The 23,707-nt window shown below is 43.2% G+C and overlaps 2 protein-coding genes across 2 annotated transcripts in view; one reads left to right on the plus strand and one right to left on the minus strand.

Moving 5' to 3' along the window:
* Positions 1-660: 660 nt before the first annotated feature.
* Positions 661-6,635, plus strand: ART1 (ADP-ribosyltransferase 1). The gene is made up of 5 exons (XM_072399886.1): positions 661-746; positions 1,294-1,380; positions 2,202-2,946; positions 4,236-4,274; positions 6,298-6,635. Exons 2-5 carry the CDS (start codon positions 1,303-1,305, stop codon positions 6,390-6,392), a joined length of 957 nt encoding a protein of 318 aa, XP_072255987.1. The 5' UTR covers positions 661-746; positions 1,294-1,302; the 3' UTR covers positions 6,393-6,635.
* Positions 6,636-8,887: 2,252 nt separating this feature from the next.
* The window catches only part of LOC140321751 (protein sel-1 homolog 3-like), a 58,325-nt gene continuing 43,505 nt past the window's right edge, over positions 8,888-23,707 (minus strand). The window contains exons 18-19 of the mRNA XM_072398539.1: positions 10,535-10,637; positions 8,888-9,830 (exon numbers count right to left, since the gene is read on the minus strand). Of these exons, the coding sequence (XP_072254640.1) occupies positions 9,729-9,830; positions 10,535-10,637 (205 nt within the window). The 3' untranslated portion in view covers positions 8,888-9,728. The remainder of the gene's footprint in view (positions 9,831-10,534; positions 10,638-23,707) is intronic.

Raw genomic sequence — 23,707 nt, forward strand, 5'->3', positions numbered from 1 at the left:
GCTCATATTCTGCAGATTGAGGTGTTATGAACTGGGATGGGAAAACAGTTTGTTTTTTTTTTAAGCAAAAAGGAATGATGATTTACATAGAAATTTAGCACATTTAGCAATATTTCAATCTTTTTAAGTATTTAATCATTTCCCACTTATATCCCTGACACCCCGCCTCCCCTCTGCAACAACTGCAAGCCTAAAACTTTAACGCATACAACAAACAATAAAAAATCTCCTGACCATCCCTAGATCATATTTTCACACTAGGGTAGATGCAAAGTGATGTCTGGTGGCAGCCTTATGACCAGGAAAATGTCATGCAGTTATCACTTTATTAAACAGAAAGTGGCTGTATAGATGCTGTAAGAGACCAGAGAGGTAACATAGGATGACAAAGGTGAAAATAATATTTTATTTTAACAAATTTCAGTTTATTATACACAGAACAAACTATATGTCTTCCAGTCATGTATTACATTAGTCAATCTACAAATGTAAAGCTATTAGTACAAATAGGTGGATCCAATATTATTTTAGTTCCTCTGTAATGTGATATCCTGCACACATTGGGATCCCAGCATTCAATGCTCACATAATATTGGCAGTGTGTGATAAACAGGCGCTGTTGACTTTTTTGCAGTTGTCCATGTCAGTCTATAATAAGAACAGAACCTCTTGTTATATTTGTAGGCAGTGGAAGGAGCTGGCCTGTCGCACACAACCAGAGGAATAGAACTACAGGCCGAGGACAGGTACGCTTCCAGTACTCCACTCTTTAGGCTGGTGAAGAACTACATATCCCAGCAAGCTGATGCAGGAATTGTCTTTCTTTATCTTGCTGTATTATTGAATAACAAATAGGCTGTTCTATGTTCAATTTACTGTCCACTGCAGTCTGTCATATATATACAGTGCCTGGAAGTGTTACACAGACACATTACAGATCATGGATATATCTGTTGACAGGTCCATTTTATGTCCACTCACAGATTTAAATCACAATTCATCTTAAAAATGATTTATTTACAGCATTGTAAATGTGAGGATAGCAATCACTGTGGTCCTGCCCTATATCTGATTATTTTACTCCTGATGTTCCAGCGGACACATATAGGCTGTGAGAGTTACATATTGCACTAATATATCTGAAGAGATGAAGGTAATATTGGTGATTGGTTGAATGTGGTCATGGAATCCTTTCTCCTGTACTTTAATTAGACTGGAATGCTTCTGTCATGAGATTTAAATTGACCTTTGGGTTTGGGTGTCACCTGTGTCTCTTCTGTCCCTTTATTACAGGGGGTAAAGATGGCAGTCAGCCCTTTGGTGTGTTCCACTCACATTGTAATCCTGATGTCAGATGTGATCTTCATCCTTCTCATACAGGTGTGTCATAGCATGTGTTTTTATGTTCTGTGCATGTAGATTGGAAGGATTGTAGAATATTACCTGTAAAATGATTGAACAAAATATCCACCACAATTCAGTACAGTTCCCTCTCTACAACGGTACCAAGTGAAATAAATCAAGCCCTTATCTACTCTAACCCAAAGTCCAAACCTACATTTCAAAAGGTAGCACATTTGTATAATGTGAGTTTTCTATCATGGAACCCAGAATCCAAAAATGTAGTCAGATTTGTCTCAATAGATAATTTAACAATTTAGGTATGTACTTATTGTTTCTTTGGTTGCCAAAACAATCTATTTTACAGAAATAGATCTATCCTGACCCCCCCGGGTATTGGGTCATAATTCAATGCTTGGGTTTGGACTGGACTGGGTAGAGGCCTCTATGGACAAGAAACCCAGAGCTGAGCATTTTTGGATAGGCTTCTCATTCTTATTAAACAGAAAAAAAATTTAATCTTTTCATCCTGGTACATTTACAGGCCTCTCCTTAACAATCCCACGGTACACAACCCAAAGCAAATTCGCCACTTTGTTCCATCCAATATTTTTGTGCTCTTATTTTTTGAACTTACATTTCCCTAGATTTTCTTCTGTAATTAATTTTATGAATTTTGCTTTTCTGTGACAACCCTATTGTGTCAACCTATTTCATGTATATTTGTATTGGGTTTTACTCTTGGTACCCTGTTTATATGATACATCAAATAAGAAACAATATAAAAAAAAAAAGATCTGGTGTTGATAATATGTAGCAAAGACCTTATAATAATAACCATATTTCTATACTTTAATCAGGTGGATGGAAGGCAAACTTCAAAACGTGATATTTTTTCAGCTAAAGAGTCCTTTCTAGATATGGCACGTTCTTCATTTGATGATCAGTATAAGGGATGTGGGGATATCATGGAGGCTGAAATTCCTCAGCTTTTTCAGACTGAATATGCCATGAATAAAGAGTTTGCTGATGCCTGGGACACAGCAACATTTAAATGGGAGAAAGAGAAGAAGAGACAAACATTTTTACCCAAAGGCTTTAAGGATGAATATGCCATTGCACTGCTGGCATACACCATTAATGGACCTCTTCATAAGATCTTTAATGAAGGTGTGAGACAGGCTGGAAAGTCCAAAGAATATTACTTGAGAAACTTCAACTTTAAGGTTCTACACTATTACCTGACCAAAGCTCTTCTGCTGTTGGATGTAGTGGAGACTCCTGCTTGTCATAAGGTTTTCAGAGGGATACGAGGAGTCAGATTTAAGGCAGAGAGTCAAACTCCCATCCGCTTTGGGCAGTTCACTTCTTCTTCCATGAATGACCAGAATACCCTTCAGTTTGGCGAGGACACCTTCTTCAACATCTATACCTGCTATGGAGTCAGCATCAGGAACTTCTCTTTTTTTCCAGGCGAGGATGAAGTACTCATACCACCTTTTGAGAAATTTAAGGTGACAAATTTCTCTAAAGAAGGAAACAGGAATTTAATCACTTTGAAGTCACTTGAGAAGTCAAGTATTTACAACTGTGAGCTGGCCAAAGGTAACCCCAATATTTCCAGATTTTGAAATGCTTTTGTACTGTAATTGGCTTGCAATGTGAAGGTTTGTTTTACCATGTTAATGTCTATGTTTTATTTAAAACCCTTCTCTTCTGACTTTTGTGCCACACATTGATTTTATAGACACCTTCTTTAACCCAAACTGGGTCCAATGTTGTGGAAAAATAAAGCAATAGACTGTAGAAGTGTAATATTGAATTACTGTTTAAAGCCTGTTGTATTACTGTTAAAATAGCTACATATACAGGCTCAGCTGTTGTTCATAATATTAAATTAGCACATAGACCTCAATATACCTAACTTTGCACAATTGGAGTAAGTGAACTTATAAAAGAAAAGTTGCTTAAAGTGGACCTAAATTCAAATTTTTACTTAACATAAAAGGGTAGACAACTATTTTATATAAAGTAAAAATATATATATTTTTTTTTTTTAACTGCAACACCCTGAAGCACCTCCCAGGATACCTACATCACACATCCCAGGAGGCTCTTGGCTGCTCCTTCTGCGCTTGCTCATGGGCATTTTCCTTCACTAAGTGGAAAGAAATGCCAACTACCTCAGCTGATCTCACACCTGTGCAGTGCGAGCTCAGGTGATGTACCCAGAAGGAGGAAGAAGGCGACCAAAGATGGCGACACCTGACACTCCATTTGCACTGGGACAAAGGAGAATTCCAGGACAGCACGGGGCCTGATCAGGGAAAGCTCCAGCACAATCGAGGGGTCTGGGGAATTGTGAGGTATGTTTGATTTTTTATTTTCCAGTTAGTTCCACTTTAAAGAACATCTCATGTCTTTTTTATAAAATCTATTTATTTGTTAAAGCGGAACTATAGTTCTGCCAAAAAATCTGTGATCGGGCAAGTTCATTATTACTTTAATCTTCTGCAGGACACACTGAATAAACTCTCACACACATGCATTGGAGTTACACTATTCGGGTCAGGCCAGTCAAGATGAGAACGAAGTAGAAAATGGCGACGGCCACAACAAAACAGGAACAGGTGAGTGTATTTTTAAAAAAAAAAAATTGATGATGCACTTAAGTGTATTTTATTGCAGAAGGGATATTGCCTGTCCTTCTTGCAATAAAGGACATGCCTGATCACAAGTTTTAAGTATAAAAGTTTAGTTCTACTTTAAGCTCTTACTCACAGAAAGGTTTTTTGCCATTTCAAATAAAATAAGTACTCAGTGTAGCTAATAGATATGATACATTTATAAAAGTATTTGCTACTACATTTCACTACTGACATTTTATTTTTCAGAGAGGAAGTGTAAATCAAGACGCTGTCCTTTCAATTCAGGTAAGAAATCTGCACAGACAACATTATTCATGTTTTCTATTATCATCAGTAGTAGCAGCCTGGAATATGCTCCTCTCTTTACATAAGTCATCCATTGTTAGATAGAAATCTATTACAATTTCTGAATTATAAAATTGTCATTATAACAACTTGATGACCAACAAAACAAAGGCGACAATCTAAAATGAGGAAACATTTAATATAACAGGTGTGGTATACCACCCTTGTGGGATTACCTTTTCTGGGGTAAGAGGTACTCTCAGGCTGAAGGAGAGGTGGATGAAGCCCACTGGAGACAGTACATAGGTTTGAAACTGACCCACAGTCAGTATTATTAAAAGGTTGCATAAGATAAAACAAACCAAAATAAATCCTAGCCAGTCAGGCACTAACTATACAGCAAAGAGATTCCTCTCTATCAGTTGGTGGCTAACCCAGCCAACTCAACACAGCCGTTCCAGTAACCTTTACTCCCATGTGGTACAACAATGGCTCTCACAGTCAGCGTCCCTGTGCCCCAGGTCAGAGAGACCTTCCTTCCTCTCCTTCCCCTTTTACCTTCTGCTCACAGCTGTGCAGTAATTTAAGGCCAGACAAACCCAAACTCTGGCCTGGATCAAAACACCTCTGAGTGACATGTAAACCCAGGTCTGGAATCCCAGCAGACATGTTTCTGGGTAATCTCTCCCATAGAAGAGGAAACGTGGAGAAATATACCTTCCCTCAAAGATGTCTCGTTTTGCCATGTCACACAGCTAAATTAGAGAACACATGGAGAAGTCTAGATCCATCCTTCCCACCACTCCTTTTATCCCACCACTCTTTGCAATTCTCCACATTGGCTTCCATTTACCTTAGAATCAAATTTAAGCTCATGTGCTTTGCCTTTAAATCCCTCCAGGGACTGTCCCACTTACCTTTCTTACCTGATAAAAAATACCATCTTAGCGGTCGACCCATTTTATGTCTCTTAAACCCTCACTGCTCACCCACCAATCCATATCCCCCCCCTCCTATTGTGTGCTACATCCCCATCCTCTTAGATTGTAAGCTCTTCTGAGCAGGTTCCTCGCCTCTTATTTCATGATTTGTATATGTCTGTCATTTGCAACCTCTATTTATTGTTCAGTGCTGTGTAATATGTTGGCAGTATATAAATACTGTTTATTATTAATGATGCCCATCCAAACCAACTGACCTTGAGAGGATTTGCAAGGTAGAAGAAAATCCCCCAATCCAAGTGTGCAAAGCTGTTGCCTCAAACCCAAAATCTTGAGGCTGTAATTGCTTCCAAAGCTAATTCAACTAAGTACAGGGTCTGAATACTTATGTAAATGTGATATTTCAGGGGTTTTTTTTAAGATTTAAAATTTGCTTAAATTATGTTTTCAGTATGGGGTACTAAGTGTTTGATTCGGCAGCTATTCGATTGAATAGCCCGATTTTTTTCGGGTGATCGAACGCCAAATTCAAAAAGCATTAAAATCTATGCGGGGGGATATTTTTTTTCTGGACTGTGTGGAACTGCAAAAGCAATTAGCTGTCAGCTCCGCTACCCTGATTGCTTTTGCAGCCCTAGCGTAAGTGTAGTATGTGTTCTTGGAGAGAGAATCTCCATCCAAGAACACATAGGGAACAGCAGTTAATCTGCAGTCACAGCTAAATGGAAGAACTGCAATCAGCTGTGACTGAAAATTTCTGGCTAAATTTTTGGGTCAGGTCTTCCTGAATTCGAACCACCATTTTTGGGTCGAATATAGGGATAGCTTGAATTTGAACACCAACACTAGTACTAAGTGTAAAATAAGGAGAAAAAAAGAATTTAAGTGATTGTAGGAGCCGGCTGCAACATAACAAAAAAGTGAAGGTGGTTTGAATACATTCTGAAACCAGTGTAGATGAACCACAACAGGACTCAGAATCAACTTTGAACTGCTTTAGCCCTTTTCAAATATTTCTACATCTGTCATTGCTGTCCATAAACCTGATTTAAAACTAACTCAGTTCTGTTTTATGCCACCAGCCACAGAGAACAGAAGACAGAACACCCACAATAATTTACTGAACAGTGGACTTGCCATACTGGCACATATATTAGGATTGTCTATCTGCCTATAATACCATTATGCTGCAAACTGCATGAAAAAGGATTTTTTTATATTTCTGTCTCTGGAGCCCTGTCATTCAGGGTTGTTATTACAGTAAAATTGACCCTAAAGGTCACACCATTTTAAACATATTCATTGTTGTGTAATTGTAGGTTTCATATATTTATCTATGGAAACCATATTATAGGAAGGTACATTCTTTTGACAAAAAACATGAACACAATCTGTCAGGAAATAAATAAAAATAGAACTATTGCTGACCCATGTATGATGGTACAAACTCAAGGGACTGTTATCATCTCTGTTTTACTACTTGGTTATTAGGGGATCTAGGTTGCATCAGGGGCATAGACACAATATATACACCCTAACATCCCATATTCATGGTAACAATTTTGTACCTGGTAGATATCTCAACTTCTAATATGCATCACCTTATATATATCTCAACATTTGATATAAATCCCTACACCTGATATACATCTTGACACCTGACACACATCCCCACACCTTACAGACATCCCGACACCTAATATACATCCCAACACCTGATATACATCCGAAACACCTGAAATACATCCCAACATCAGATATACATCCCAACACCTGATATACATCTTGACACCTGAAATACATCCCAACATCTGACATACATCCCGACACCTGACATACATCCCAACACCTGACATACATCCCGACACCTGACATACATCCCGACACCTGACATACATCCTGACACCTGACATACATCCCGACATCTTACATCCCGATACCTGATATACACCCCGACACCTGACATACATCCTGACAGACACCTGACATACATCCTGACACCTGACATACATCCCGACATCTTACATCCCGATACCTGATATACACCCCGACACCTGACATACATCCTGACACCTGATATACATCCTGACACCTGATATAAATCCCAACACCTATTATACATCCCAACATCAGATATACATCTCAACATCAGATATACATCCCCACACCTGACAGACATCCCAACACCTGATGGACGTCCCAACACCTAATATACATCCCAACACCTAATATACATCTTGACACCTGATATACATCTTGACACCTGATATACATCTTGACACCTGATATACATCCCAACACCTGACATACATCCAGACATCTGACATACATCACGACATCTGACATACATCACGACATCTGACATACATCGCAACATCTCACATACATCCCAACACCTGATATACACCCCGACACCTGATATATTTCCAAACACCTGATATACATCCTGACACCCGATATAAATCCCAACACCTATTATACATCCCAACATCAGATATAAATCCCAACACCTATTATACATCCCAACATCAGATATAAATCCCAACACCTATTATACATCCCAACATCAGATATAAATCCCAACACCTATTATACATCCCAACATCAGATATAAATCCCAACACCTATTATACATCTCAACACCTAATATACATTCCAACATGAGATATACATGCCAACATCAAATATACATCCCAACACCTGATATACATCATCACACCTGATAAACATCCCAATATCAGATATACATCCTAATACATTATTTACATCCTCACACCCTACATATCCCAGCATCTGATATACTGTACATCCTGGCATCTGATATAGATCCTTACATCTAGTATATATCCTAACATCAAGTGGTGATATTCCATCACCTGATATACATCCTGGCATCTGATACAGATCCTAATATCAGATTTACACCTTGGCATTTGATAAGTATCCTCATACCTTAAATGCATCACAACTTGATTTACATTGCAACATGCAATATGCATCCCCACAACTGCTAAACATTCTGACACCAGATATACATTGCTTCACCTGAGTTACATAACAATATAGGTATATGTATCCCTTTACCCAATATACATCCTGACATCTGATAGATAAACTGAGACCAAATATACATTCAAACAAGTGGTATGTATCTGCACACCGGTTATACATTGCGGCATCTGATATACATCCCAACATCTAATTGATATCCAATCACCTAATATAAATCCTGACCCCTGATATACATCCTGACATTGGATAAATATTCCAGAATCTCTAAGATATCCTATGCTTCCCCACATCTGATAGATATCCCATGACATGATATACATCCCGGCATCTGATAGATACCCTTAGACCTGATACACATCCCAATATGTGTTATGCTTACCTACAGGTAATATTCATCCTGACACCCAATATACAGTATGTTGTGGGGATGAGGCCCTCATTAGGGATTTGCCACCTTTGGAAGAAGAGTCTGAGTTTTGACAAAGGTATTTAAAATGCCTCTAAAACCGTGCACAGGCATTTGTAAATGCCTAAAATTAAAACAACTGCAACAAGCAAGTGTTTTTATCTGAGAGTGAAGGACGACAAGATTCATTGGGTTCAACACAAAGAAAGGACCCATTAACATAAAACCACGAGATTTGACAGAAAAGCAGAGAAAGCAAATATATTTTGGGATTATAGTCCCATATTCCTATCACAAATACATTTCCATAGGAGTTCATCATTAATTGCCTTCCAGACAAGTTTTCTCTGGACACAAGTGTTCAATAGTATGTTAGTCTACAGTTGTTCTATCAACCCTTCTACTTCATTTTTTAGTTGTCTAAACTACATGTCAAACTGAAGAGGTAGTGTATTATTTAGCTTCTAAAATGTATTCAATACCTGAAGAGAGGCATTGCCAAAATTTGGAACTAAGTTATAAGTTATAGTAACATTTCAGCTTTTAGACCATATTTGTGTGTTCCATTTTATCCTCACCATTACATGGTTAAAATCACTATTATATAAAATACATAGAAAATCAGCAGGGATGGTGAAAGCCCCACATAATAAGCACAGTAGGCCTAAAGGCCTGAGAATTCAGCACAGGGATGGTGGGAGCCCCTTAATAAAGGCACATTATGTGTAAAAACCCTGGAACTCAGCACAGGGATGTTGGAAACTACTCTTCCGTATCTAAAAATAAAATATAAGTGGCCTATTCTGAAGATGCATTTTTTTTTGTTTCAATTAAAGTGCAAACAATTAATTATGTGTGTATAATTTTGTGTACAGAACGATCTGGGAATCATTGGTTGTCACTGGCTGCAATGTGGGCAGGTAAGAGAGGTGAGGTGTCCTGTACTTAGGTAATGGAAACACTATAACCTCTAATTAAGGTTGGTACCTAAGAGGAAAAATGTTGCTTTCAAGCAGTATAACATACTACATAAGAGTAGCAAGCCAACAACATGCGGCACAAAAGGTAGCAGAATGATAACATGGCAATATTTCCTTATACAGAAAGCTGTAAGTGTCTTGCTGCATTTTGTAATCTTCCAAAAACTGTCATCAGTCCGAGTGCCGTGATAATGGCAATGGCAGCTGCACTGGAGCACTGGAAGAGAACAAGCAAAGAGTCAATATCAGCAGAAAGTAAACAAACATTAAAAAATCCATTCTGCAATAAATGTGAGATAATGAACACGGACATTTCAGCAATAAGCGGAAACCTTGCTGGGTGGATTTTTAGTTCTATACATATCTTTGTATGTCCCACCTCTTTCTAGTAAGAAAAAAAAAAAGCACAGACCTCAGTGCAGGATGGTGGGAACCTCTGATAGTGGGTATAGCAGGTGTACAGACCCTGGAACTCAGAACAGAGATGATGGGAAGCCCTTGTAAATGGGCACAATTAGTGTAGAGACTCAAAAACTCATTAAGATATGTTTGGATCCCCTCATAATGGGCACATCAGGTGTACAGACCCAGGAACATACACATGTTCAATATTTGTCGTTGGAAAGGATACATACAGCCATTCTGCTCTATGAAGAGAGGAGGGGGGAGAACGATGGAGTGGCACCCCGCTGAGCTCTCTCCCTACAATTCCATTACAAACATTTGTCATCAATGGATCCTCCAGGACGGATCCATGAACAACAAACGATAAGCGTTGTACTCACACCAGTGTACGTAGCCTAAAAAAATATTTGTATAGACCCATGAACTTGGAGCAGACATTTCAAAACTGGATTCCACCAAAGAAAGAAGAAACTGTTTAAATATCCAACATCTGATATGCTCAGATATGAAGCTTACCTTGAGAAGAGGACCATGAAATGTCCAGACATACTGAAGATGGGCATTCAGGAGTGCCAGGCTACATGGGACATATGAATCTTCCTTTTCATGATCACGACATCTGCAGTACATATTCATTTTGTTATGTTCATTACTTCAACAAATGTGGTACTGTAATTATACCAGAGCTCGAACATCAATCTTTGTGGGTTATTAGTTTTCAATAATATTGCTCAGACATATACCGCAGTACTGTACAGAGAACAATGAGCCAGTCCCATCAGTCTCTGTACAGGGGAGCTGACACTCTAATGCCCCCCCCCCCTACAGTCACACACTATTATTATACATTTATATAGCTGTGACATATACTGCAGTGCTGTACAGGGAACACTGAGCCAGTCCCATCAGTCTCTGTACAGAGGAGCTGACATTCTAATGTCCCACCGCAGTCACACACTATTATTATACATTTATATAACTGTGACATATACCGCAGTGCTGTACAGAGATCACTGAACCAGTCCCATCAGTCTCTGTACAGAGGAGCTGACGCTAATGCCCCCCCCCCTACAGTAACACACTATTATTATACATTTATATAGCTGTGACAGATACCATAGTGCTGTAAAGGGAACACTGAGCCAGTCCCATCAGTCTATGTACAGAGGAGCTGACACTCTAATGTCCCCCCACAGTCAAAAACTATTAATATACATTTATATAGCTCTAACATATACAATAGCGCTGTACAGAGAACACTGTGCCAGTCCTATCAGTCTCTGTATAGAGGAGCTGACACTCTAATGTCCCCCCACAGTCAGACACTAATATTATACATTTATATAGCTCTGACATATACAATAGTGCTGTACAGAAAACACTGTGCCAGTCCTATCAGTCTCTGTACAGAGGAGCTACATAGTTAAATAGTTACATAACACTGGGGAACAATTTTGAACTAATTTTTTGTTGACTTCAATTTTTAGGCTTATTTAAACTAAAATAGTTATGCTGATCCTGAAAGTGCAGTTAGTTTTCTTCTATCACGTAAGGCTTTTTTTCTACATCCTATATTAATCTGATTACCGTAACGTGGATTTGTATAGGCTATTCATTTACAAGATAGTGTGGTCAAAGGTTTTATGCTGCTCTACGTAGTGAATAAGCAAAAAATTTTTTTCTACTTACACACATATTTCCTTTCTTTCAGATCATGTCTGGCTCTGCTTTTTCTCATCATAAGTGCCTAAACAACCCTGATTCATTTTGGTATATCTGTGGCAGTTTCACCATTCCCAGTCACATAGTTACATAGTAGGTTAGGTTGAAAAAAGACATAAGTCCATCAAGTTCACCCACTAGGGAAATAAACATATCCCAGATATAAAACCCTATAGGACATAGTTGGACCTGAGGAAGCCAAAAAACCCCCAGGGACAATTTGCTTCAACAGGGGAAAAAATTACCTTCCTGATTCCATGAGGCAATCGGATGTTCCTTGGATCAACAGTCACTTCTATCTTTACTTTAAATCCTTAATCCCCAGTTATATTCTGTGCTTCTAGAAATCATCCAGCTTTTTCTTAAAGCAATCTATAGTAGTTGCTGAAACTACTTCCTGAGGGAGCCGACTCCACATTTTCACAGACCTTACAGTGAAGAATCCCTTCCTTATCTGGAGCTTAAACTTCTTTTCCTCCAGACACAAAGAGCGCCCCCTTGTGCTTTGTAATGACATTACAGTGAATAATGGGGAAGTGAGGGTGCGGAGAATCGGTGACTTCGGGGGACACTCGGGAGGTGAGTGACAAAGTGCGAGGAGAAGTTTATGTATGCTTTGAGGGGCCGCTGGGGGTGCAACTTAAAGAGGAGGTTGGGGAAAAATGTGGAAAGGTAAATATGTTGAGGTCTTTTCCTTGCTGCCATTGGAGAGGTTTAATGTGGATTGGACTGGGGGGCGCAAGGGGCGGAAGGAAGAGTGAACAGCGGCGGTATAGGTTGATACACTTTCTTTAACTGGCTCCAGGCTTTTGGGATTTTAGCCAGTGTGATAGGGAAGAAGCAGCCGAAGCAGTATGCCCCACTTTTCTGCTATCTGGATAGGGAAGCATACCCGTTGTATGAGGGGACTGCTTTGTTGAGATATGTATATCATTGCTGCCTTCCGATGGGTTGTTCGATCTCATGTGCGTTATTTGAAAAATGTAGCACATTTTTGGAGTGGTTGGTGCGGATGGTTGTGGGGGTGGAGTTAGTCATTCATTATTTGGATGAATTTTTGATTGGGCTTCTGGGCAGCTAGGTGTGCCGGATACTACTGGCAACGCTGCAGTATGTGGCGGAGCGTTTTGGGGTCCCTTTGGCGGCAAACAAAACAGAGGGGCCATGAACGGCGTTGGTGTTTTTGGGCATTGAATTGGATACCGTGGCAATAGAGAGTAGGTTGCCGTTTGATAAGCTGGTTGCTCTGAAGGAGGAGCTGAGGGCCACCTGTGGTAGGCGCAAAATGCAGTTGCAGGAAGTTAAATCGCTGTTTGTCAGGTGATGAGGATGGGCAGAATTTTTTGTAGACAGTTGCCGGTGGCCACAGCTGGTGTGACTGGGCTTCTTCATTTTATTTGGTTGACGAGAGAGTCGAGGGAGGATCCCCAGCTGTGGAGGAGGGTTTTGGTGAATTTTAATGGGAAGGCTTTGTGGTTAGACGGGCCGGTGGATGCTTTTGATCTAAACCTGTTTACGGATGCGGCGGGGGTGACTGGTAGGGATGAGTGGGCGAGTTTTTAAAACTCGATGTCGCAACGAATTCGGCCATTCTGCCATACCGAAATTGTAAGCGAGAACGGCCGGTATAAATTCGAGATCGAATTTTAATTAGAAAAAAAAATTTACCTATGGTGCCCGGGGATCGCAAACAGGAGGATTCCCAGGGCTGCATGAATGAATGCAGGCCTGAGAATCCACTGTGATCCTGGGGCACAAGTGGTTAATTACCCTTCAGTGCCCGGGGATCGCAGACAATGATTTCCTGGAACTTCTAATGGAAGTTGGAAGTTCATCGGAAGTTCGAGGAAATTTTTGCGAGAATGCCCGAGGCTCATCCCTAGCGACTGGTTTTGGGGCCTACTTTGAGCAAAAATGGTGTTGGGGGTTTGGCCTAGGGAGTGGGTTGAAGACAGTTTGGTCCAGAATTTGATAGTATTAGAGCTATTTTCGATTGTGGTGGCAGTGGAATTGTGGGGGCGGAACTGGCTAACAAAAAATTTTGCTTTCTCTGTGACAATATGGGGGTGGTTCAGGCTATCAATGCTTTCTCGGTGTTATCGGCCCCGGTAGTGCGTCTGCTTTAGCACATGGTGTGGAGGTGTTTCCAATTTAACATATTCATTTTTGCTAGACACATTCCGAGGGTGTGAAATGTGGTGGCTGATGAACTGTCTCGTTTACAGTGGCACAGGTTTCGGGAGCTGGCACCAGAGGCAGAGCAGCGAGGGTGCATTTGTCCTGAAGTGTTCTGGAAGATTGCGATTGGATCATTGGAGGTTTGATTTAATGGTCGATGAGTGCTGCAACGTGGAAAGCCTATTCAGGGGTGTGGAAAGAGTGAATGGTTCTTAGGAGAAGCTTTGGGCAGGTTTCGGTGCAAGACTATGAGCACTTGTTGTTATATTGGTTGGCTCAGGATTTTGCGTTGGGGTTGTCGGGGGCGGTGATCAGTAAAAAATTGGTGGGGATGGCTTTCTTTTGTTAATTGCAGAGGGTACAGGATGTGACAAAGGAATTTGTGCTGCAGTAAGGCAGTGAAGCGGTACAAGAAGGATAGGCAGGGGCTTGATGGGAGGAGGCAGTGAGACAAGTGTGTAGAGATGGTTAAAACCAGGTTTTATTTAAAGCGGCGTTTGAGTTGGCTTGTTTTGGGACAATGAGGATCAATGAACTGGTAAGCCCGTCCAGGTCGTGGCCAGGTGGTGTCCCAGACCTGGTGAGTTTGTTGATCCGGCTGTTGAAGACAGATTAAATGGGGAGGGGTTTCACTGTTTTGTCTAGAAGGGTCGGGGGTCTGCCCACAACAGGTGGTGGAGGTGTTGATCAGTCGGCAACCACAAGATGAAGGTCAATTGTTGATTCAGGAGGATGGTAAGTTTTTGTCTAAATTTCATTTTTTGGCATTTTTTAAACAGTGTTTACGGGTAGTGGGGATGGGGACTCAGGGGTATTCTTCCCATTCCTTTCGTTTAGGAGCTGCCACTAAGGCAGCGAGGTGGGGATTGGGCGAAGCAGTGATCAAGGTGGGGGTCGGTTGCTGGGGGGGCGTTGTTGGTTGTGGTTGTTGTTTTTCATTCTTTTTTTTTTGTAGGTGATCAGCCTTGTTTGGTGTGGATTGTCGGGCATTCCTATGATTGGTGCTGTGCACGAAGAGCCGAGGTGGGGCGGAATGGTCGTCAGCTGGGCATGTCTTGGGAGGATGTGACGCTTCGCTGGATTGGGGTGCCTGGAATGTTGTGGAGTGGAGTGGTGCCGGAGATTCGTAGGTTTGTGGTGCTGGATAGGCCTCCGGGGGTAGTGGCGATACATGCTGGAGGCAATAAATTAAGGAAGAGGTCAATGCAAGAGTTGATCAGGGATGTTAAGGCAAATTTTCATAGCTTAAGATTGGACTTAGTTGTGGTTTGGTCAGACATAGTGGCCAGAACTAGTTGGAGGGGTCACATTCTATTGAACATAATAATAAAACCCGTAGAAATATTAACAAAGAGGTAAGTCGTTTTGTTGCCAGGAATGGTGGCATTGTGGTACACCACAGGGAACTTAAAGGGAGGAGACAGGGACGGGGTTCACCTAAATGCCATTGGAACGGATCTGTGGTTCCTAGGCCTGGAAAAAGAGGTTCAGCAAACCCTTCAAGTGTGGCGGGGCGCTCAGGTGTGAGGGGTCACCTGTGCTTGGTGGCGGTTGGGGTCTGAGAAGGCAAGGGTGTTGTAGGAAAATGGATAAAATTGGTATGGGGCATTCTCGTATGCTGGATTTTCCCCGGTAATTTATATATATTAGTGGGCCCCTGAGGCGGTGCTAGGGGGGCTAGGGGCTTGGTGTTGGAAAGAAGGTGTACTAGTGGTGGTACAGACCTTGCTTTATCAGACCTGCAGCCTGGTTGATGGAGTTAGTAACGGGTAGTTATTATAATTTATGCGGAATTGAGTAATGGCTGAATTCTGTAAATTTGGTTAATGTTAACCATGTTAAGTTATTTATTGTTATTTATGTATTTTATTTATAATTATTAGAGTTAATTAGTTAATGTTAATAAACGGCTGCTTGCCAGCCAATTTAAGTCCAATACCTGGTGTCAGTTTGAATTACTGGGATTTGAAAGGTTGGTTGGCAGGTGGGTGAGGGCGGTGGTCTTTGGTGGATAAAGATTGGAAGGGGCAGGGCAAAAAGAGTCTGTGTTACCCTGTTCAAGTACTGCACAGTCCAATGTTTGTGTGTAACATGGGAAGCTCTTTATATTTATCCATAACCTCCCCCTCCCATAACCCCTCTATTCAGGGAAAGATTCCTCAATGAAAGTTGCTTCCAAAGTAAGGAAGATCAGTCCAGCAACATGGGAAGCATTGAGGATGTTTCTTCTGTGACAAAGGCAGCTGAGGAGGAGAGAGCACGCCTGAGCAGAGACCACTTGGTCAACCATTTGCAGAAACCTTGTTTGACAGAAATGGACAAAAGAAGAAATATTTTTGATCTTGGGAATAGCAAATGGTTTTTTCTGTCAATGAAATATTTGCTTACAGAAGGGAAAGGGGAGTGTTTGAGGGAAAAATGTTCTTTGGAATTTCTGCTCTTTTCCCTCCTAGGCCAGCTAGCTTGTGCTGCCCCCACCCCACACACCTTCTCCAGCCAGTAACAGCCTTTGATGCGGACACATGCACCACAAGATCTGTTCCACATGGAGAAAATAATCACAAACACTTGATTTAAACAATCCTTTTACTGAATGTAAAGTCTTCAAAAACTGGAACAAGGGAATAATATAAGAAATAACCTCAATGCACCCTGGGGTAACAAGACATTGGGCATGTTGACATGTACAAGTATGTGTGAGAATTACACTTTAGATAGTTGTTACTAGAACAGGTTTTTGTAACCCATCAAAAAGAAAATGGGTTGTGGCATTGCAGGCACACTATCTTGGGGTGCCGTTTAAAATTATATATATTACCAAAGAAGACCGCAGAATCCTTTTTTGTTTTCGCAAATTTAAAACTACAACTCTAGAATCCTGTTGTGTATTCACCTACAGCAATGACCTCACCTCTTCCCATCACATATAACAGTAATGTACATTACACATCATAGATTTATTCAAACTAGAATTGGGTGAGCTCAGCTGTAAGTCACTGAATGGCAGAACCAACTCTATTTAAGTTGGTGACTATTAATGTAGTAATAAATTTAAAAGAGCACATGATACAGCCTTATTTTTGTTCAGCAGAAATCATGCTGATGTCTTAATGTTGTTGGAGATCCAGTTCAGTTCTCTGGGCAATATACATCTGGAAAAAAGGAGTGGTGGTGCAGACCTTCCTTGTAGTCACTTGTGCCAGTGCCTTACAGTGGAGTTAGGTTGTGGAGTGGCGGTTCTTTTTAAAACCAATAAGGTAACTTGTCTGCAGACTATTTGGGTAAAAATGGGTAGATGTATGGTCTTGGTGAAGGGGCAGGACCTAATGGAAGAGGGACGGTCTGGTGGATGTGCACATTAGGTGCTTTCCAGACGACATGGGTTATACACAGGTAATCAGTCCACCAGAAGAGTTATCCAAGGGTAAAGACAAAGCTGTCAGGGTCATTGGCAAAGGTCAGTACGGGCACCATACAATCACAAAGCCAGCAACAGATCAAGTCAACAAAAGTAAATCACACAAAATAACACAACAGGTCAGCCCAGTCTGACACTACAACAGGCAACTGGTGATTAGGAACACAGAGAATATATAGCCCTAGCAACAAATGATAGCACAGTATTGAGACCAGGAACTGTTCATTGGCTGCAGCACAAACTCCAAATCCCCTTCAGCTGCACACAGCCTCAGTTTCCCCTTATCAGATATTCCTTAATCTGACAAGCAACGTCCTTCCAGAACCTCTGGTTTACAGCACCCATTGTAAAAGTTTAAGTTTTGTGTCTCTAGATGTCATAAAACTCAGATAGGCAAGTAGAGATGTATTCTGAAACACATTTATTAATAATCTTTGTATTTCCAATATACCATTCTGTATAAAGTACTAGTTGACTGATTTGTAGTTGGATCGTTATGGTGAGCATTTTGAGACCAAGAACTAGTCTCCTTGGCCTCAGGAAAGCCAGGAAACCATACCTACCCTGTACTGGTGAACCTTAAGTCCCAGACATGCTTAGTTTGGTCTCTGTGAACTCCTTCTTTTGTGGTGATTAATAATCTGGGGGTTGGCAGTTCATAAAACCTGTACTTGTGAAATTATTAATAATAGCTAGAACAAGGGCATTTTGGGAAGTGTCCACAGACCATCATGACCCATGTGGCAGAATGGTGCCTCAGAGGTAGCACTCTTGCCTTTGCAGCGCTAGGTCCCAGGTTAGAATCTCGGCCAGAACATTATCTGTTATCCCTGTGTCTGTGTGGGTTTCCTCTGAGTAGTCGGGTTTCCTCCCACATTCCAAAAACATGCAGTAAGGTTAATTGGCTTCCCCTCAAAAAAAATATTGACAAATGACTATGGTAGGGACATTAGATTTTGAGCTCCTTTGAGGGGCAGTTAGTGACATGACTATCGGCTTTGTACAGTGCTGCTTAATATGATTGCGCTATATAAAAACTGTGTAATAATATTAAATAATAATGTGGAGACAGCCCCCACCCTGCTGTTATTGGATTGTTCTATTAGTCCTACCTCTGTGGTGGGCATGGAAAAAGCCATGTAAGTCTAGCAGAGACAGCTCTCATTGACATCATCTTGTTGCTAAGGACAACGGCACTGACACTTAGCACTGCAGGGAGCCCAGTGACTCTAGCTGATAACTTGGACTTTACACAGCATCCTGGACCAAGGCAAACCAACTCTATCATATTAGTAACTTATTAGTATCTACCTTATTAATTTTATTTCACAGTTTTCCCTTTCAATTTAATGCTGTTGCTGTTGTTCTGCTATTATTCTGTTATTGTTCCTAGATTAGTCTTTATGTTTCTATAATTTTTTTATGCGCTGTTTTTGTATGCTTTTACTTAATAAACACTATAAAAAGTGTAAGCTGAATCTCTGAATGCTCTAAGTAGAAATAGTGTATCTTGCTAACCCGAAACGCTGCTATAAACATTGTGCTTTTTGAGACCTCCCTGTCTGGAGTGGCAGCGGGTGACACGAAAGAAGCAGAAGCATAACTGCGGTTGTCAAGGGGTAACGGTGCATGCTTCCATCTAAGCACGTGGTGGCAGACTACCTGTGATGGTGTGTGTGGCAAGGGTTAACTGACTGGTTAACCTTGCCCCGTGATGGCCCCTCTTCAGCCTGATGGTGCGTGGACTGTTGCTGAGCATGCGGCAAAATCTATGTGCAGGGGTGCGGGCTGAGAGGGTTTTCGTCACAACCTGTCCCATTCTCTACCTACACAGATCTCCCTCAGCTACAGATATTTCATTGTTTGATACCTCTTGCTATTTACCAAAGAAGACCGTTTGGTACAGGTGCATTTTTGCCCGAAAAAGGTAAAGATGAGTAGTAGAAGCAGGGGAAGGCGTGGCATTGGGGGACCTGCCACATCTGGCAGGGGGCATACTCCCCGGGAGTCCACCATTGTAGGACAGCAGCAGCAGCAAACTGTTGGAGGCAGCAGCACAAGTTGTCAAACAGGTCTGAGATGTGTGCGGAGCACCAGTACGCTAGTAGATTTATTGAGAGGGCGGACTACAATCATACAGCCACGTCATGTGGAGAGTATTATAGACTGGGTCACAGGGGCCTCAAGTGCATCAGGCTCTTCTTCTGCAGCAGGCCCTTCTTCTGCAGAACCACCAGCAGCAGCAGGAACCAGCAGAGCTGTGTCAGGAGCAAAGACAGGAGTTGGCATGGCTAATGTCCCTTTACCTCCCGATGACTCCCCCTTGTTGTTTGACAAACAGCCTGAGGATCAGACATTTTAAATTTCAGAGCAGGGGGCAGACTTTGAGACCCTTGGAGAGTGTGGCCAGCACTTGCTGAGCGAGGGTTCTGCATCAGTGGCTGCATTTGCAGAGGTTGTCTTAGATGAAAATGAGGATGATGATGACTGTGTTGTCACCTGGGAACCACCAGTGCATGTAAGGGCTAGCAACAGTTCCAAAACAGAAGTAGAGGAAAGGCAGCAGCAACAAACTGGGGATGGAAGGGGCCGCAAATCTGCCTCATGTGAGTCCCAAGGGACAGACGAGTGGGCACAAGCAGGGGAACAGTCCGAGATGTGACCGTGGGGGAGATGGAGCTGGAGCCGACACAGGGCACCCAGCAGATGCAGAGGCAGGCAAAGAAAAATAGCAGCAGAGTGGTTGCACGCACCTCTCCAGTGTGGTCCTTTTTCACCCTGAAAGACAATGACAGGTGCATAGCAATCTGCATCCTGTTCCACAGGCAGATTCGCAGAGGACAGGCCGGATCACATTTGGGTACAACATCCCTGCTTTCCCACATGCGCAAGAACCACAAACCAAAGTGGGAGGAGTACTTGCGTTCTCTTGAAGGAGGTGCAACCACGTCATTGCCTCTTCATCCACCTCCATTGACTCCCTTTACACCTCCAACTGTCATTGGTACTACATTTTAGGAGGTTGGTGACAGCCAGACTTCAAGCTGCGAGGAAGTATTAGCTTCTGGCCAAAGGTTTTGAGGCATCAGACAACGTTTGTCACTGAAAGATGGGTACTCCAGTGACCCCTTTAGCTCCCAGTCCCTTCAGCCCACTCTACGGGAGTTCTGCACAAGGCATCACGCTATAGGGACAACCAACAAAAGAGTAATTGAACTCAATTCACGTCTAGCCAAACTATTGGCCTTGCAGCTACTGCCCTACAGCGTTGTGGACTCCGCTCCCTTCCGTGACCTGATGGCCTGTGCCGAGCGTCGGCGGAAAATACAGGCATTACTTCTCCTGCACAGCTGTTCCCTGTTTACATGCACATGTAATGGGTAACCTCTCCTGGGCATTGGCATTCTCAGTGTCATGTAAAATCCATGTCACCATGGACAGCTGGACAACCAGGCACGGAATGGGACGCTACCTGTCCTTTACCGCTAACTGTGTGGCCTTGCATAGCTCAGTGGGCGGTAGTCTGCAAGAGGCATTGCAGCACCTTGTACACCTGCAGAGGGGTGTGGTGGGAAAACATGGGCCACCCCAGTCCTCTCCCTCCTCCTCCTCCTTCATTCCTTCTACCGACAAACCCTTTCTTTTTGACACTCCGCCTGAAAGACCAGCAGCGAAGGACACTGTGGTTAAGCGGGCACACCACTACGGCTCCCTCAAGCACACGCGTTGTCAGGCAGTGGTAAAACTGGTGTCCGTGGGAGAAAAGTCACACCGCCAGAGAACTCTTGTCCACTTTGCACAGTGAGGTTGAGGCTTGGCTGACGCACCCCCCCCCCCGCTCACAACAGGCAACATAGTGTAATACTTGGTCAGCATGGGGCATGGAGGCAGCGGGGCCCTTGGTACAGCCACACAACTGAGCTATTTTACCAATGGGCAGGCCACAAACATTGTGAGTCGGGAGCAGTCAGGCTGGAACGATGTCATACCCATCATCTTTCTGCTTGATAATACTCTGTGTGGCCTGATGGAAAGTGGCAATGGGAGAGGAGGGCAAGAAATGGGGGAGGAGGATGACAGTGACATTACACTACATAGTCCAAAGTCAGCATCAGGAGGAGGAAGAAGGGACACTGGCCAGCATCAGGAGGTTCAAGAGGAGGAGGAGGAGGAAAATGATTATGATGATGATGATAAGGGAGACAATTGTGCGGGCGATGGAACAACAGGAACTGCTGCAGCTTGAAGAGGAGGAGGTGGTTGATGAGGAGGAAAATGTTTTGGCGCCTACTGAGGGACAGGAGGAGGATGAGCCCAGGGAACCCCTCTTTCATATGTGTGTCCACATGTTGCCATGCCTACGGAGGGACCCCCACATTTGCAGCATCAAAAACCGGGATGATTACTGGCTGGCCGCCCTTCTGGATAACCGCTACAAAGACAAATTGTCACAAGTTCTACCCAACCCGGAGCAAGAGAAAGAGAAGGTGACCCACCTTAGCAGAATACCATGCGACCGGCTGTGTGAGGAGTTCCACGCACCACATTCCACACGAGGAGCTTGTGGCGGAATCCACCTCGCAGCAGCATCAGCAGTAGCGGCAGCAGGCCACACTCATCCAAAAGTGTAGGCCAAGGCAGAGATGTTTTTCTGGATGCCTGGCGAAACTTGATGCAGCCACTTAAAACAAGTGAAGTGCAGGGGAATAACCATCGAGAACGGACAAAGAGCATGGTGCACGATTACATGGCTCTTTTCTGGCTGTTGGTGGTGTTGTTACGACAGCAGTTATGAGGAGGATGCCTATTCTGACAGTAGTGATGCCATTAATTTTTGGGTCAACAAGGTTGAAATCTGCCCACAGTTGGCACAGTATGCCATAAAGCTTCTTTTGTGCCCGGCATCCAGTAATCTGTCTGAAAGAACCTTCAGTGCCACTGGCGGAGTGGTAACAGACAACTGATCACGACTGTCGCCGGAAAATGGTCTCACTTTTTTGAAAATGAAGGAAAAGTGGGTTACTAACAACTATCATATCCCCACTGCAGATGTCAATGATTGATTGACACAAGGACTCACTAGGCCAACCAAGATGTCTCTGTGAGCCCGCACTGCTCCTGTGCTGAGTCTGTGGCTGCCTATCACCAACACCCGGTCAGCTGTGCCTGCCTAGGTTGAATTTTTCCAATAGTTATCGCAACGTCCAGGGGTGGCATTCTTCGCCAGTGTCTTGCCTGCCATTGTGTCAGCTAGCAATTTACTTTACATTTCTGCTGCTTCCGGGAGGCCAACAAACGGCAGATGAAAACCCCCACTACTGCCACACTGATAGGTACCATTGCCTTTGCCTAATCTTTTAGGTAAGTATTGTAAGATTGAGGGTTGGCATTCATGTCATCCACTTCATGATACAAACTAGCAATATCGTCTACCTTCCTAATGCTTCCACGACCACAGACCACAGCAACAGTGATGGCACACAAAACATCTTGGTCTGGCCCTTAATCCTGCTCTGCTGTTACTGGTACTGCCTGCCCAGTACCCAGCTTTAGATGCCAGTTACCAATGCTGTCCACTTTCTGTCTCAGGGCCCACCACCTACTCCCCCTGCTGTTTCTGTTGCTGCCTGCCCAGTACCCAGCTCTAGATGGCAGTTACTAATGCCGTCCACACTCTGTCTCAGAGCCTACCGCCTCCTCCTCATGCTGTTACTGCTGCTGCCTGCCCGGTACCCAGCTCTAGATGCAATTTACCAATGCTGCCCACGCTCCGTCTCAGGGTCCACCACCTTCTTCTCCTGCCGTTATTGCTGCCGCCTGTCGAGTACCCATGCTCTAGATGCCAGTTACCAATTCCGCCCACACTCGGTCTCAGGGCCCACCACCCACCTCTCCTGCTGTTGCTGCTGCCGCCTGCCCAGTACCCAGCTCTAGATGCCAGTTTCCAATGCCGTCCACACTCCGTCTCAGGGCCCACCGCCTACTCCTGCTGTTGCTGCTGCCGCCTGCCCAGTACCCAGCTCTAGATGCCAGTTTCCAATGCCGTCCACACTCCGTCTCAGGGCCCACCGCCTACTCCTGCTGTTGCTGCTGCCACCTGCCCAGTAACCAGCTCTAGATGCCAGTTACTAATGTTGTCCATGCTCCGTCTCTGGGCCCACCGCCTCTTCCTCCTGCTGTTGCCGCCTGCCCAGTACCCAGCTCTAGATGCCAGTTACCAATGCTGTCCACACTCCGTCCCAGGGCCCACTGCCTCCTCCTCCTGCTGTTGCTGCTGCCACCTGTCAGTACTCCATTTACTAAAGTTGTATACTTCTGGGTGGCATTGACGATGCACTACACCCAGCTCTCCATGACTTTTACCAATGCGG

The sequence above is a fragment of the Pyxicephalus adspersus genome, chromosome 1, assembly GCF_032062135.1.
Source record: "Pyxicephalus adspersus chromosome 1, UCB_Pads_2.0, whole genome shotgun sequence".
NCBI classification, from domain to species: Eukaryota; Metazoa; Chordata; class Amphibia; order Anura; family Pyxicephalidae; genus Pyxicephalus; species Pyxicephalus adspersus.

Bases quoted from the DNA above. Each gene is read 5' to 3' on its own strand.
- ART1 (XM_072399886.1), top strand. From the start codon at position 1,303: ATGGCAGTCAGCCCTTTGGTGTGTTCCACTCACATTGTAATCCTGATG. The intron at 2,947-4,235 runs GTAACCCCAATA...TTTATTTTTCAG, and splicing joins CAACTGTGAGCTGGCCAAAG to AGAGGAAGTGTAAATCAAGA. The intron at 4,275-6,297 runs GTAAGAAATCTG...TTATGCCACCAG, and splicing joins ACGCTGTCCTTTCAATTCAG to CCACAGAGAACAGAAGACAG.